The following is a 14,011-nucleotide window of genomic DNA, read 5'->3' on the forward strand; positions in this document are numbered from 1 at the left end:
AATACTGGTAAGATGTTAGTACTCCCCAGATTGATGGTTTAATGCAATCTCCATCAAAATCTCAGTTGACTTTTTGGAAGAGAGCTATGCTTACCACTGTACCACCAATGAACTTTTAGTTGTCTTTTTGCAGAAATTGACAAGCAGATCCTAAAATACATAGGAAAATATAAGGAGGCCCAGAACAGTGGCTCATGCCTGTAATCCCAGCACTTTGGGAGGCTGAGGCAGGCAGATCACTTGAGGGCTGGAGTTCGAGACCAGCCTGGCCAACATGGTGAAACCCCGTCTCTACTAAAAATACAAAAATTAGCCAGGTGTGATGGCGCGTATCTGTAGTTCCAGCTACTCAGGAGGCTGAGGCATGAGAATCAGTTGAATCCAGGAGCCGGAGGTTGCAGTGAGCCAAGATCACACTACTGCACTCTAGCCTGGGTGACAGAGTGAGACTCAGTCTCAAAAGAAATATAAGGGACTATGAATAGCCAAAATAATCTTGAAAAAGAACAATCAAGTTGGAGTAGTAACACGTTCCAATTTTAAAGCTAACTACAAAGCTACAGTAGTCAAGATAGTATGGTACTAGCATAATGATGTACATGTGTATCAATGGACCAGAATTGAGAATCCAGAAAAAAATCCCTCGTGATTATGTTTAGTTGATTTTCAAAAAGGGTGTTAAGTCAATTCAGTGGGGGAAAGAATAATATTTTTCAACAAATGGTGCTGAGGGAACTGGATATCCACATCCAAACACCAAAGAATGAATTGACCTCAGCCTGGGCAACAGAGGGAAACTCCATCTCAAAACAACAAAAACAAAAAGAAATGAGAATGGTGATTCTTTAGGCCTTGGGGGTAGTGGTGGGAGAATGGGGAGTGAGAGCCAGTGGGTGTGGCACATCTTTTAGTAGGGACTACACTGTTCTAAATCTAGATTGTGGTTATGGTTGTATAACCCTGTTAAAATACTAAAAACATTAAACACTTTAATTGGGTGAGCTGTATGTTACGTCAATTATGTCTCAGTCAAGTTTAAAAAAATATAAAGTTACCACAATTAAGAGTTTGGTACTGACAAAATAATGGAGAAAGCAATGAAACAGTAAGGAGTTCAAAAATGGCTATCAGTATGTATGATAATTTAGTATATACAAATTCTAAACATGTATATACAAATTCTAAACACAAATATACAAACATGATAATGTTTGTATGCCAAATCAATGTTTAGAGAAAGATTATCTCACAAATAGTTTTTAGACAACTTGTTATATTATAATGATAAGTAATATGATTAAATCCCTGACACATTGCTTATACTAAACAAATTTTAGATTGATCAAAGAGCCATAAAAGAGGAAAATGAAAAAGCACTGGAAGAAAAATGGAATTGTTTGGTCATCTTGGAGTAAAAGGAAAATATGACATAAAACTCAGAAGTCCTAAAGCATACTGTTGATGTGCACACTTGATCACTTGAAAAATATAATTTTGTTTTAAGAATATATTATAGTCAGATGGCAAATAGAAATGAGAAAAAATGATTTGCAACATGTAACAAAAAGAGATTGCTTTTATAATTTACGGAGCACTTTTATAAATCACTAAGGAAGAAACGAATGATGTAATATAAAAATGGGCACAATGATATGAACAGGCAATGCACAGAAAAAAATACAGATGGCTAGTGAACATGAAAGGATGCTAATCTTAATTAAAATGAAGTAAATGCACATTAAATAAGTTGATAATGCCTACTATTGGATAGATACTGGGAAATGGGTGCTCATACCGTTCATGGTAGTATACATTGGTATAACTGATTAGAGAGTAATTTGTTAACAATTGTCTGAAAACAGTGTGCTTCCTTTTGCCTCATCAATCTATTTCTAGGAATTTATTGAGTAGATATACTTAACGTACATGCAAAATATAAAAAGAACATACATAAGATTGTATATTGTAGTGTCGTCACTAATAGCAAAAAAACTGCCAGAAACCTAAAAAATATTAACAGTAGGGGGGACTGGTTAAGTTAATTTATGGTACATCTGACCAATGGAGTACTATACAGCTAAAAAAGTTTCTGACGTGGAGAGATGTGAAACATACTATGAGTGGAAAAGAAAGTAATATAATAGTATGTATTTTATGATCCTATTTGAATTAAAAAATTATAGATAGATATTTCCTATAATTATAAAACACATTGTGAATAAAACTTACCTGTGAGAATTGAGTTACCTTTTATTTTTCTCTATTTTTTTTACTCTGAGCATAATATACTCAAAGAATTTAATAGAATATTTAAATATTTAATAATTAAAAATACCTATAAATATGTTTTATTTATATATATATATATAAACTTGGTGCTTTATAAATACTGTGTTTTTTAAGGTAAACTTTGATTGTCATTAGCAAGAATATATTTTATTTAGACTTATTTATGTTGTATTTATCTTATTTTATTTTTGAGACAAGGTCTTGCTCTGTCGCCTGGGCTGGAGTGCAGTGGTGCAATCATGCTCACTGCAGCTTTGACTTTTTGGACTCAAGCAGTCTTCCCACCTCAACCTCCTGAGTAACTGGGACCTACAGGCATGTGCCACCATGGCTGTCTGATTTTTCATTTTTTTGTAGAGATGGGATCTCACTATGTTGCCCAGGCTCACTTTGAACTCCTGGGCTTGATACTCTTGCCTTGGCCTCCCAAAGTGCTGGGATTACAAGAGTGAGCCATTGCACGCAGCTTTACACTGACCTGTGAGTCTTTGCTTTGTGAATTTCCAGAAGTCTCCATCTGGACTTCTTGAGTATTTTATAATGCAGCAACAACCTGCATGTATATCTGCCATGGAAAAGTGATTTTTTGGCCAGGTGTGGTGGCTCACGCCTGTAATCTCAACACTTTGGGAGACCAAGGTGGGTGGATCACTTGAGGCCAGGAGTTTGAGACCAGCTTGGCCAATATGGTGAAACCCTGTCTCTACTAAAAACACAAAAATTAGCTGGGCGTGGTGGCACACACCTGTAGTCTCAGCTATTCAGGAGGCTGAGGCATGAGAATCACTTGAACCCAGGTGGTGGAGGTTGTACTGAGCCGAGATTGTTCTACAACCTGGGTGACAGAGCAAGACTTTGTCTCTAAAAAAAAAAAAAAAAAAAAAAAGACAAGTCATTTTTTGTTTGTTGGCTTATTTACTTTTTATTCTTTTTTAAAAATCTAACTTTTTGATGATAGAAAAAGGTTCTACAATGAAAAATGAAATCTCTCTCTTAATCACCCAGATTCTCTTCTCAGAGACAACCATAATTACTACTTTTTTTTTTTTTTTGAGACAGAATCTCACTCTGTTTCCCATTCTGGAGCGCAGTGGCGGGATGTTGGCTCACTGCAAGCTCCGCCCCCTGGGTTCACGCCATTCTCCTGCCTCAGCCTCCCGAGTAGCTGGGACTACAGGCGCCCGCAACCATGCCCGGCTAATTTTTTGTATATTTAGTGGAGACGGGGTTTCACTGTGTTAGTCCAGATGGTCTGGATCTCCTGACCTCGTGATCCATCCGCCTCGGCCTCCCAAAGTGCTGGGATTACAGGCGCGAGCCACCGCGCCCGGCCATAATTACTACTTTTAAAAAATGATTCTGGGCCAGGCATGGTGGCTCACCCCCGTAATCCCAGCATTTTGGGAGGCCGAGGCGGGTGGATCGCTTGAGGTCAGGAGTTTAAGACCAGCCTGGTCAACATGGTGAAACCCCTTCTCTACTAGAAATACAAAAATTAGTCGGGTGTGGTGGTGGGCACCTGTACTCTCAGCTACTTGGGAGACTGAGGCAGGAGAATCGCTTGAACCCGGGAGGCGGAGGTTGCAGTGAGCTGAGATCATGCCACTGCACTCCCACCTGGGTGACAGAGCGAGACTCCATCTCAAAACAAAACAAAACACCAAAAAAACGGATTCTGTGTAGAGATTCTCTCTGCATTTACAAATACGTACACACACACGCACGCACACACTTCGCACATATGGCAGTATATTAAACATATTGTCAACCCACTTCCCTTTTTGTTTTTAGGTTAACAAGATAACTTAGATATCTTTTCATTGATGAAGAGCATCCTCCTATTTAAAGTCTGTGTGGATGAATCCTAATTGATTTTTCTGTTGATAACATGCTATAATTAACTACTTAACACTTATTTTAGAAACTAGGTATTGCCTAGGGGAAACACGGAGGATACACTGGTGAGGACAAAAAAAAAAGAGACATTTACTCCCTTTGTGGAGCTTAAATTCTATGAGATGGACACATTAATAAAAGACCAACTCAAATAAAAGTGAATCATAATTGTGATAAGTGCTGAGATGAATGTGATAGAGAATTGATATAGTCAGGGAGGTAAAGGACAGTTTTTCTAGGGAAGTGATAATTGAGCTGACATGTAAACAAACATTGATTGATTTTACATATTTTAAGGATGTAAGTTTGTCTTATCTATTCTTCCATTTTTTTCTGTATCTATAAACATACCTTTAACATCAACCTTTAAATGTGCTTAAGTTTCTCATATATTAAATAAAAACAAAACTCTTCTCTGACCCTTCCCTCCTTTCCAACTACTGCTCTTTATCTCACCTTCCTTCTTACCAGGAGAGTTGTCTAAACTTCCTGTTTCTATTTACTCATCTCTCACTCAAGAAAAAAAATTCAGGCTTACTCCTTCTTTAACCTATTCCAGTCTGTGTTATAATTATTATAACACAGTGAAACATCTCACCAAGGTCACCAATGACTTCCAAACCCAGGAGACACCTTTTAGTCTCCATTTTGCTTGGATTGGCATGATTGACAACTCTCTTACTGAACTTCTTGAAATGTTCCCACATCTTGTATCCCCTTCTGTTTTTCTTCTTTTTTTAGATTTGTTTGCTGACTTCTTTTCTAACTACTAAATTGCTGGAGTTCCATAAGACTTGTCCTAGGCTCTTTTCATTTCCCATTAAACACTTTAAGGCAAGTTTCAGACAGTATCTATAGATGATTCCCAAACCTATACCTGACCCTACTTCTAAGATTTACACCAATTATATTCAGCCACCTCCCATATTTTTCTACTTAATTTGTCATTTGTTCCTTCAAATATATTTATTTGGGACCTGTTATTCGACAGGCATTGTGCTGGTGCAGAGTGTCTTAGGTTATCTCTAGTGGAATATGATTAAAACAAAATTCATGATTGATACCTCCTGCCAAAAAGAAGCAAGCAAGTAAACAAAAAAAAAATAGCCAAAACAAGACCTTCTCTACCATCATTGTTCTGATTGAACTACTGAAATCCACCCAGTTCATCTAACTTAAATCTTGGGATCAGTCTCAACTCTTCTTTTTCTGAGTACTTCCCTTATCCTCATCCAATCAAATCCAGTTCAATCCAGTCCAATCAGTGTGGTCTAACCCAATGCAACTTTACTAAAGTCTGGCCATTCTACCATCTTAGTCTCTGTCCAGTGCTTCCATTCCCTACCCCTTCTTCCCCTTTCACTGTCAATACCCTAGACCATACTACTGTCACTTGACTGCTTCAGTAACTTCAAATTAGTCTTAACTGTCTTCACTTTTGACTGCCGTCTGGCAACTTGCCATATGACTGTAGTCATGATTTTTTAAGTGTTCCATAATTCCTCTGTCTCAGTTTTCTTATCTCTAAAATTGGGATAATAATAGCCTTTCCATCATAGGGTTATTGTGAGGATAAGATGAATTACTATATATAAAACACTTAGAATAGTGCCAGGCACTAGCTCCTTGGTAAATTATTGATAAGACCTTGTACAGTGTTACATTAAGCCAAGTAAAAGGTATGATTAAGAGAGAAAGATGGTTTATTAAGAATATATTTGAATGGAATCATTATCTTGTTTATACTTAATTGTTATATATGTTCACACTAAAAATCTGCAGCTCTTATAATACATGACCTTATGTGTAATTTTTTTCTTAATTAAAAGGCTAAGAAGCACCAGGCCTTCCTGGTAGAGACATGTGAAAATAACGTGAAAGAATTGGAATCGATCTTGGACAGCTTTACTGTGTCGGGCCAGTGGACATCAGGTTAGTTGAAGGTATAAAATGACAGATGCATCTGTCAGTGTTCCAAAGTCACTACATTTTGGGAATTCTGCAGATGCCTCTTACAGTCCCTCATCTCAACATGTTTTGATTTGATGACATGATAAGAGCAGTTCTCACAGCAGTCAGTTGGCCTAGCTGGCTGAGAAAGGGTGACGGAATATGGACCTGCTGTTGTCCTCCCAGAACTTGATTTACAAGTGTTGGGGTCTGTGTGATTGGACAGACAAGGGCTCACTTGCTGTGTTCTGAATCCAACTGAGAAAAAAGTCCTTACAGTATACCTGCAAGGGGAACAGATGTTTCGATCAAACTGAGCCAAATTCTGAGGCAACCTTCAGCAACTTAAAGGTCATGCATTTAAAAGGTTATGTAGGACACAGGCTGTAGCATAGCGCATGTTCTAAACTTTCCAAGCCGGTTTTCTAAGCTGATTTTCGTTTCCTACTACCATATACATATACTGTCCAGATGGAATGCTTAGGTAACATATTTTAGTTGTAGTTATTAGCCCACTTCATATGATAAAGAGCTATAAAATTATATATTGATTAGGTAGACATATTTTGAGAACTAGCAAAAGCAATGGTTGGCTAATGAATTCTGTTCACTATTTCTACTTTCTTAGTGTTTTGTGTTTATATTATGTGTGCTATAGTAGCTTTGACATAAATACTTTTCTACCTCAGTTTTCTTTTGCGCTACTTTCAGCCTTGAATTATTTGGTGGTCTTCTAACACAATTCTATTCTTCAAAAGGCACATAAAATTAAATTTCTCACTCTTAAAAATTGAGCTGCAGGACTGTTTTTTAAAAAAACATTTTTAGAAGGAATCTAACAACAATTTGGCAAATAAGTTCTTTAGAGAGCTCTTAAGTTCAGAAAGTTTTTGTCCTTGAAAACTTGGAAGGACTTCCTCAAGGTTCATATTTTACCTTGTGGATCTGTAGATTTCTCAGTTGGTAAGCTATTAGAAATGTAGTGTGCTTTGCTATTTTCTATGTTTTAAGTCTCTGTGTTTTTAGCTTTTATGAAATTAATGTGTAACTATCTTTGTTTTAATGTAAACTTTTCCCAAAAGCATTACTGTATCATAATCATAATTTGTTATCACGGACAAATCAAAGGATATGAAAGTGTCATAAACGTAGGTATAGGTATCCAGTTTCAATTATATTTGTTACAGCTTTGGAGGAGAAAATTTTCCTTTGCACTGGTACTTTTTTATTATTGAGATGTGTCCGTGGTGTTTAATGGTGTTAGGATCTTTAAAAATTGTTAAATATTGTCGCAGTATATCATATGCCTCAATATTATTTTAAATATTTCTTCAGAGTTGAATTAGAAAAGCTAAGAATAATGTGGTCATGTCTCGTCTGAGTTTTAAAGTAAAATAGTTGGTAACAAAGCAACTCATAAGTTATTACTAAGCCTACAGAGTTTTCTATTAAAATTTTAATTTTCTTTTATTAACCATCCTTTTTTTATCTTCCTAATTTTCTGTATAGATGCATACTTTGTGTATTACAGGGAATGTGTTCCTGCGAAAGGACTGTGCACTGAATTAGTGATTTTTGGATTGTTACAGAGTGGTAACATGTTTCCATTTTGTGCTGGTTTTTCTCTCTTTTACACCCTTCTCCGCTTGCTGATCCATTCTCCTCTGTTCTCTGTTTTGCTGTGTGCCTTGGGAGGCTGACTTCTGTGGATCTGGGCTCCTTTACCTTCTGGCTTCTGGTTGGGTTTGGACAGCAGGTGCAACCACTGGAGATTAAGGGAATGAGAGAAGAAAGCAGTCAAGGTACTTATTTCCTCCGCTTCCTCTGCTCCACTGCGTTTTTGGCAGTGGCTTCATTTTTCACCAGCCACAGTGCTTGTTGGGTGGGCCCTCTTTGGTGGCTGTGGCTCTTGTTGGGCTATGGTGACATTCTCTCTACTTGACCTTTTAAGCTAAGACATAATATTCGTTTTCTACTCTTGCTTACTTTTAGTGCCTCATCATACCTTTTGGAATCTGTTAACCTGTACACACTTCTGTAGTCTCTTCATTAAATTATCTTGCTGATGACTTCTTCGAGTTTTTAATTTACATACTGATTGATTTACATAACTGCTTGGGACCTGGATTTATTCCTCCTATTGGCTTGCATAAAACAATAGGTGCCTTTATAATGGGCTCTGTTTCTGCTCAGATTGGGTTTTTGTTACATAAGCAAAAAAGTGAGTCACAAATTTTTCGGCTTCCCAGTATGTTTGAATGTTATGTTTATACTATAGTGTAGTCCATTAAGTTGTGAGAGCATTATGTCAAAATATCCACATACCTTAATTAAAAAATACATTATTGCCAAAAAATGCTGATGATCATCTGAGCCTTCAGTGAGTCATAACCTTTTTGCTGGTGGAGAGTCTTGCCTTGATGTTGATGGCTGCTGACTAATCAGGGTGGTGGTGGCTGAAGGTTGGGTTAGCTGTGGCAATTTCTTTTTTGTTACCTAAAAAATGGATACAGAATAATTTTACATACTTTCATACACATTTATGGGGTGCATGTGATATTTTGATACATGCATAAAATATGTGTAATCATCAAATCAGGTTATGTAAGATACCGGTCACCTTGAACATTTAGCATTTCTTTCTATTGGGAACATTTCAAATCTGGCTATTTTGAAATATAAAATGTATTGTTGTTAACTGTAGTCACCCTACTGTGCTATTGAACTCTAGAACTTATTTCTTCTATCTAACTATATGTTTATACGCATTAATCTACCTCTCTTCAATACCATCCTCCACACTGCTACTAGTAACCACCATTCTGCTCTCTACCTCTGTGAGATCTGCTTTTTTTAGCTCTCACGTGTGAGTAAGAACATAAGGGCCGGGTGCGGTGGCTCAGGCCTGTAATCCCAGCACTTTGGGAGGCCGAGGCGGGTGGATCACGAGGTGAGGAGATTGAGACCATCCTGGCTAACACACTGAAACCCCGTCTCTACTAAAAATACAAAAAATTAGCCAGGCATGGTGGTGGGCACCTGTAGTCCCAGCTACTCGGGAGGCTGAGGCAGGAGAATGGTGTGAACCCGGGAGGTGGAGCTAGCAGTGGGCTGAGATCATGCCACTGCACTCCAGCCTAGGTGACAGAGCAAGACCCCATCTCAAAAAAAAAAAAAAAAAAAAAACATAGGATATTTGTCTTTCAGTGCCTGGCTTATTTAACTTAACATAATGACCTCCAGTTTTATTTACGTTGTTACAAATGACAGGATTTCATTCTTTTTTATGGCTGGATAGTATTCCATTACGTGTCTGTATGTGCGTGTATATGTATATATATACCCACACACATCACATACTCTTTCTTTTATTTTTTTAGAGACAGTGTGTTGCTGTGTTGCTCAGGATAGCCTAGAATTCCTGGGCTCAAACAGTCCTCCTGCCTCAGCCTCCTAAATAGCTAGGACTTTAGGTATGGTAGCATCTGGCTTATACCACATTTTCTTTATCCATTTATCCATTGCTAGACACTTAGGTTGATTCTATATCTTGGTTATTGTGAATAATACTCTAGTTTATATGACAGTGCAGGTATCCCTTTGATATACTGATTTTCTTTCCTTTGGATAAATATCAGTGGTGGGATTGCTGGATCATATGGTAGCTTTATTTTTAGTTTTTTTTTTTTTAAGGAAATAGACTCTTGGGATGTTGCCCAGGCTGGTCTTGAACTCTTGGTTTCAAGCAGTCCTCCCACTTCATCCTCCTGAGTAGCTGGGACTGCAGGTGCATGCCACTGTGCCTCGCTTATTTTTAGATTTTTAGTTTTTTTGAGAAATCTCTATACTATTTTTCATAATAGCTGTACTAATTTACATTCCCACCAACAATGTGTAAGAGTTCTCTTTTATCCACATCTTCCCCATCATTTGTTATTTTTTTTGTCTTTTTGCTACTAGCCATTCTAACTGTGGTGAGATGATATCTTATTGTGCTTCTGATTTGCATTTCCCTGATTTATGATTTGAGCATTTTAAAATATACTTGTTGGCCATTAGTATGTCTTCTTTTGAGAAATGTCTACTTATGTCCTTTGCGTACTTTTTATTGGGATCATTTGGGTGTTTTTTTGCTGTTGAGTTGTTTGAGTTCCTTGTGTATTCTGGATATTAGTCCCTTGTTTGATGAATAGTTTGTAAATATTTTCTCCCGTTCTACAGGTTGTCTCTTCACTCTGTTGATTGTTTCCTTTGCTGGGCAGAAGCTATATAGTTTAATATAGTCCCATTGGTTTATTTTTGTTTTTGCTGCCTGTGCTTTTGAGGTGTTAGCCATAAAATCTTTGCCTAGATGGGTGTCCTGAAGGATTTCCTATATGTTTTTTCTAGTAGTTTTGTAGTTTCAGGTCTTATGTTTGAGTCTTTACTCCATTTTTAGTTGATTTTTTAATACAGTAAGAGGGGTCTACTTTCATTCTTCTACATATGGATATAATTTCTTAAGATGACAATGATGAAGTTTGCTCCATCAGTTGACTCTTACTTTCATGAAAGAATTCTCTGTACCATGCCGTGCTATTTGATACCATTTTACCCTCAGTATAATTCTCTTTTTTTTTTTGAGACAGAGTCTCGCACTGTTGTCCGTGCTGGAGTGCAGTGGCACAATCTTGGCTCACTGCAACCTCCGCCTCTCCAGAGTACAATTTCTTTTAAAATTGAGGTCAATTGTCTCAGACTCTGCTGCTGGTTTATCAGCTACATTTAGGTAATATCCTAAATCCTTTGTTGTCATTTTATAATGAGCCCCTCAAAGTCATCCATGAGGATTGGAATCAACTTCTTCCAAATTCCTGTGACATACTGACTTACTCCCATGAATCACAAGTGTTTCTAATGCCACCTGGAATGGTGAATTCTTTACAGAAGTTGTCAATATAATTTGCCCAGATCCATCAGAGGAATCACCATCTATGGCAGCTATAGCCTTATGAAATGTATTTATTAAGTAGTAAGACTTCAAAGTAAAAATTACTTCTTGGTCCATGGGCTACAGAATGGATGTTGTGTTACCAGGCTTGAAAACAACATTAATCTCCTTATACATCTCAGAGCTCTTGGGTGACCAAGTACATTGTCAATGAACAATAATGTTTTGAAAGGAATCTTTTTGTGAGTAGTAAGTCCCAACAGTGGGCTTAAAATATTCAGTTAAACATTCTGTAAAGAGATGAGCTGTCATCCGTATGAACTGTTCCAACTTGTCATCCAAGTTGAAGCCAGTGCTCATTTACCATTCAAAAATCCTGTGGCCCTTAAGAATTATGCTTTATCAACTCTGCCTGTGCCCTGGTAGCTGGTAATGTATCTTGTCAGTTTAAGTTGAAACCAGTGCTTATTTACCATTCAAAAAATCCTAGGGCCCTTAAGAATTATTCTATCATCTACTCTCCCTGTGCTCTATAAATGCTCTGTAAATGCGTAGGCAGAGTAGATAAAGCATAATTTTTAAGGGTCCTAGGATTTTTTGAATGGCAAATGAGCATTGGCTTCAACTTAAAGTAACCAGCCACAGTAGCCCCTAACAAGAGAGTCAGCCTGTCTTTGAAGCCTTAAAGCCAGGCATTGACTTCTCCCCTCTAGCTGTGAAAGTCCTAGGTGACATTTTGCAACAAAAGGCTGTTTCATCTACACTGAAAATCTGTTGTTTAGTGTAGCTACCTGCATCGGTGATTTTAGCTGGATCTGCGGATAACTTGCTGCAGCTTCTACATCAGCACTTGCTGTTTGGCCTTACACTTTTATGTTAAGCAGAAGCCTTCTTTCCTTGAACTTCATAAACCAATCTCTCCTAGCTTTCACGTTTTCTTCTGCAGCTTCCTCACCTCTCTCAGCCTTCATCAAATTAAAGAGAGTTAGGGCCTTGGTTTTTTTTTTTTTTTTTTCCTGAGACGGAGTCTCACTCTGTTGCCCAGGCTGGAGTGCAGTGGCGCAATCTCTGCTCACTGCAACCTCCCACTCCTGGGTTCAAGCGATTCTCCTGCCTCAGCCTCCTGAGTAGCTGGGACTACAGGTGTGTGCCACCACACCCAGCTAATTTTTTTTAATTTTTAGTAGAGACGGGGTTTCACCATGTTGGCCAGGCTGGTCTCGAACTCCTGACCTTAAGCAATCTGCCCGCCTTGGCCTCACAAAGTGCTGGGATTACAGGTGTGAGCCACCGTGCCCGGCCGGGCCTTGTTTTTAATTAGGCTTTGGCTTAAGGGAATGTTGTGGCTGGTTTGATCTGCGCAGACCATTACAACATTCTCCATATCAGTAATAAGGCTGGTTGTCTTTCTTATCATTCATGTGTTCATTGGAGTAGCACGAATGTGAACTAGAAACCTTCTAGAAAGGCGAATCCTTGTTTATACCCATTAATATACCTCTCTTCATTACCATCCCACCACCAGCCTCTAGTAACCACCATTCTTCTTTCTACCTCCATGAGATCAATTTTTTTTTTTAGCTCTCATGTATGAGTGAGAACATGTAGTATTTGTCTTTCTGTGCCAGGCTTATTTCACTTAACATAACGTCCTCCAGTTTCATCCATGTTGCCACAAATGACAGGATTCTTTTTCTATGGGTGAGTCATATTTCAATGTGTATATATCCCACTTAAAATATCCCTTTATCCATTGATGGACACTTATGTGGATTCTGTATTTGGCTATTGTGAATAGCACTGCAGTTAACATGGGATTGAAGATATCTCTGTGAGACACTGAGTTCATTTCTTTTGGATACATACTCAGCAGTGGGATTGCTGGATCATATGCTAGTTCTATTTTTAGTTTTTTGAGAAACCTCCATACTAGAGCATACAACATTTATTGGTTAAATTCACCATCTTCCATGGGCATGGTTTGTGGTGTCCCAAAACAATTACAATAATAACATTAAAGATCACTGATCATAGATCACCATAATATATATAGCAATAAGGAAAAACCTTTTGAAATACTGCAAGAATTACCAAAGTATGACATGGAGACACAAAGAGAGCACATGCTATTGGAAACATGGTGGCAATAGACTTGCTCAAGGTAGGTTGCCAGAAACCTGCGGTTTGTAAAAATCGCAATACCTGTGAAGCACTGTAGAATGAAATGCAATAAAACAAGGTATGTTAGGATATCTTTGAGGGAAAAATCTACTTTAAATAGTGACATTTGTGTGTGTGTGTTGGTAGCACATTCTTAGAATTTGTAACAAAATTAATTCAGTAGTCAAGTGCTAGGTGTGCACATTAGGAAACAAGGTGTAAACTGTTACACTGATTACAGGTGAGGAGATCAAGTTAAATCCTCTCGGTAAATAACTTCAGTCCCAGCTACTGAAGGAGCTGGGAAGAGGCTGAAGGAAGAGGATTACTTGAGCCTAGGAGTTCAAGTCCAGACTGGGCAACATAATGAGATCCCATCTTTAACAAATGAATAAGTAAATAATTAATTCTGTTATCTTGGGAAGAATTTTCCAGAGATCTTCTCTTTTTTAGCTACGGCAAGAAGGCAGTGGCGCTTTACCTCCTTTTTGTCTCTTGACATACCTTTCAGTTTAATACATGCTTTGTATCTGACCTCTATTTCAGGAAAAGTAATCCATGGTAGAAATTTATAGGGAGAGTAGCAAAATTGTTTTTTGGGCTTGCTTTTCAAAATGAAATGAATGAAAACTATTTTCTTTAATTAATCTTAATTTAGAGCTGGCAGTAATTCTCAGGTTTTCGATTCCCTGTCTCCTTCAGATTTTGTAGTTTTCTACATTAAGAAACTTGCCGATGCACATGTCCCACCAGCTTATATTCAGGTAGCAGATAAGCCAAATTTCA

The 14,011-nt window shown here is 37.8% G+C and overlaps 1 protein-coding gene across 3 annotated transcripts in view; it reads left to right on the forward strand.

The window, feature by feature from the left end:
* Positions 1–14,011, forward strand: part of CCDC171 (coiled-coil domain containing 171) — a 414,598-nt gene that overhangs the window by 134,285 nt on the left and 266,302 nt on the right. For all 3 annotated transcript variants that reach the window (XM_030817262.1, XM_030817163.1, XM_030817225.1), the window contains one exon: positions 6,015–6,117. In XM_030817262.1, coding sequence (XP_030673122.1) covers positions 6,015–6,117 — 103 coding nt within the window. The remainder of the gene's footprint in view (positions 1–6,014; positions 6,118–14,011) is intronic.

This window comes from Nomascus leucogenys, chromosome 1a (assembly GCF_006542625.1).
Source record: "Nomascus leucogenys isolate Asia chromosome 1a, Asia_NLE_v1, whole genome shotgun sequence".
Taxonomy (NCBI): Eukaryota; Metazoa; Chordata; class Mammalia; order Primates; family Hylobatidae; genus Nomascus; species Nomascus leucogenys.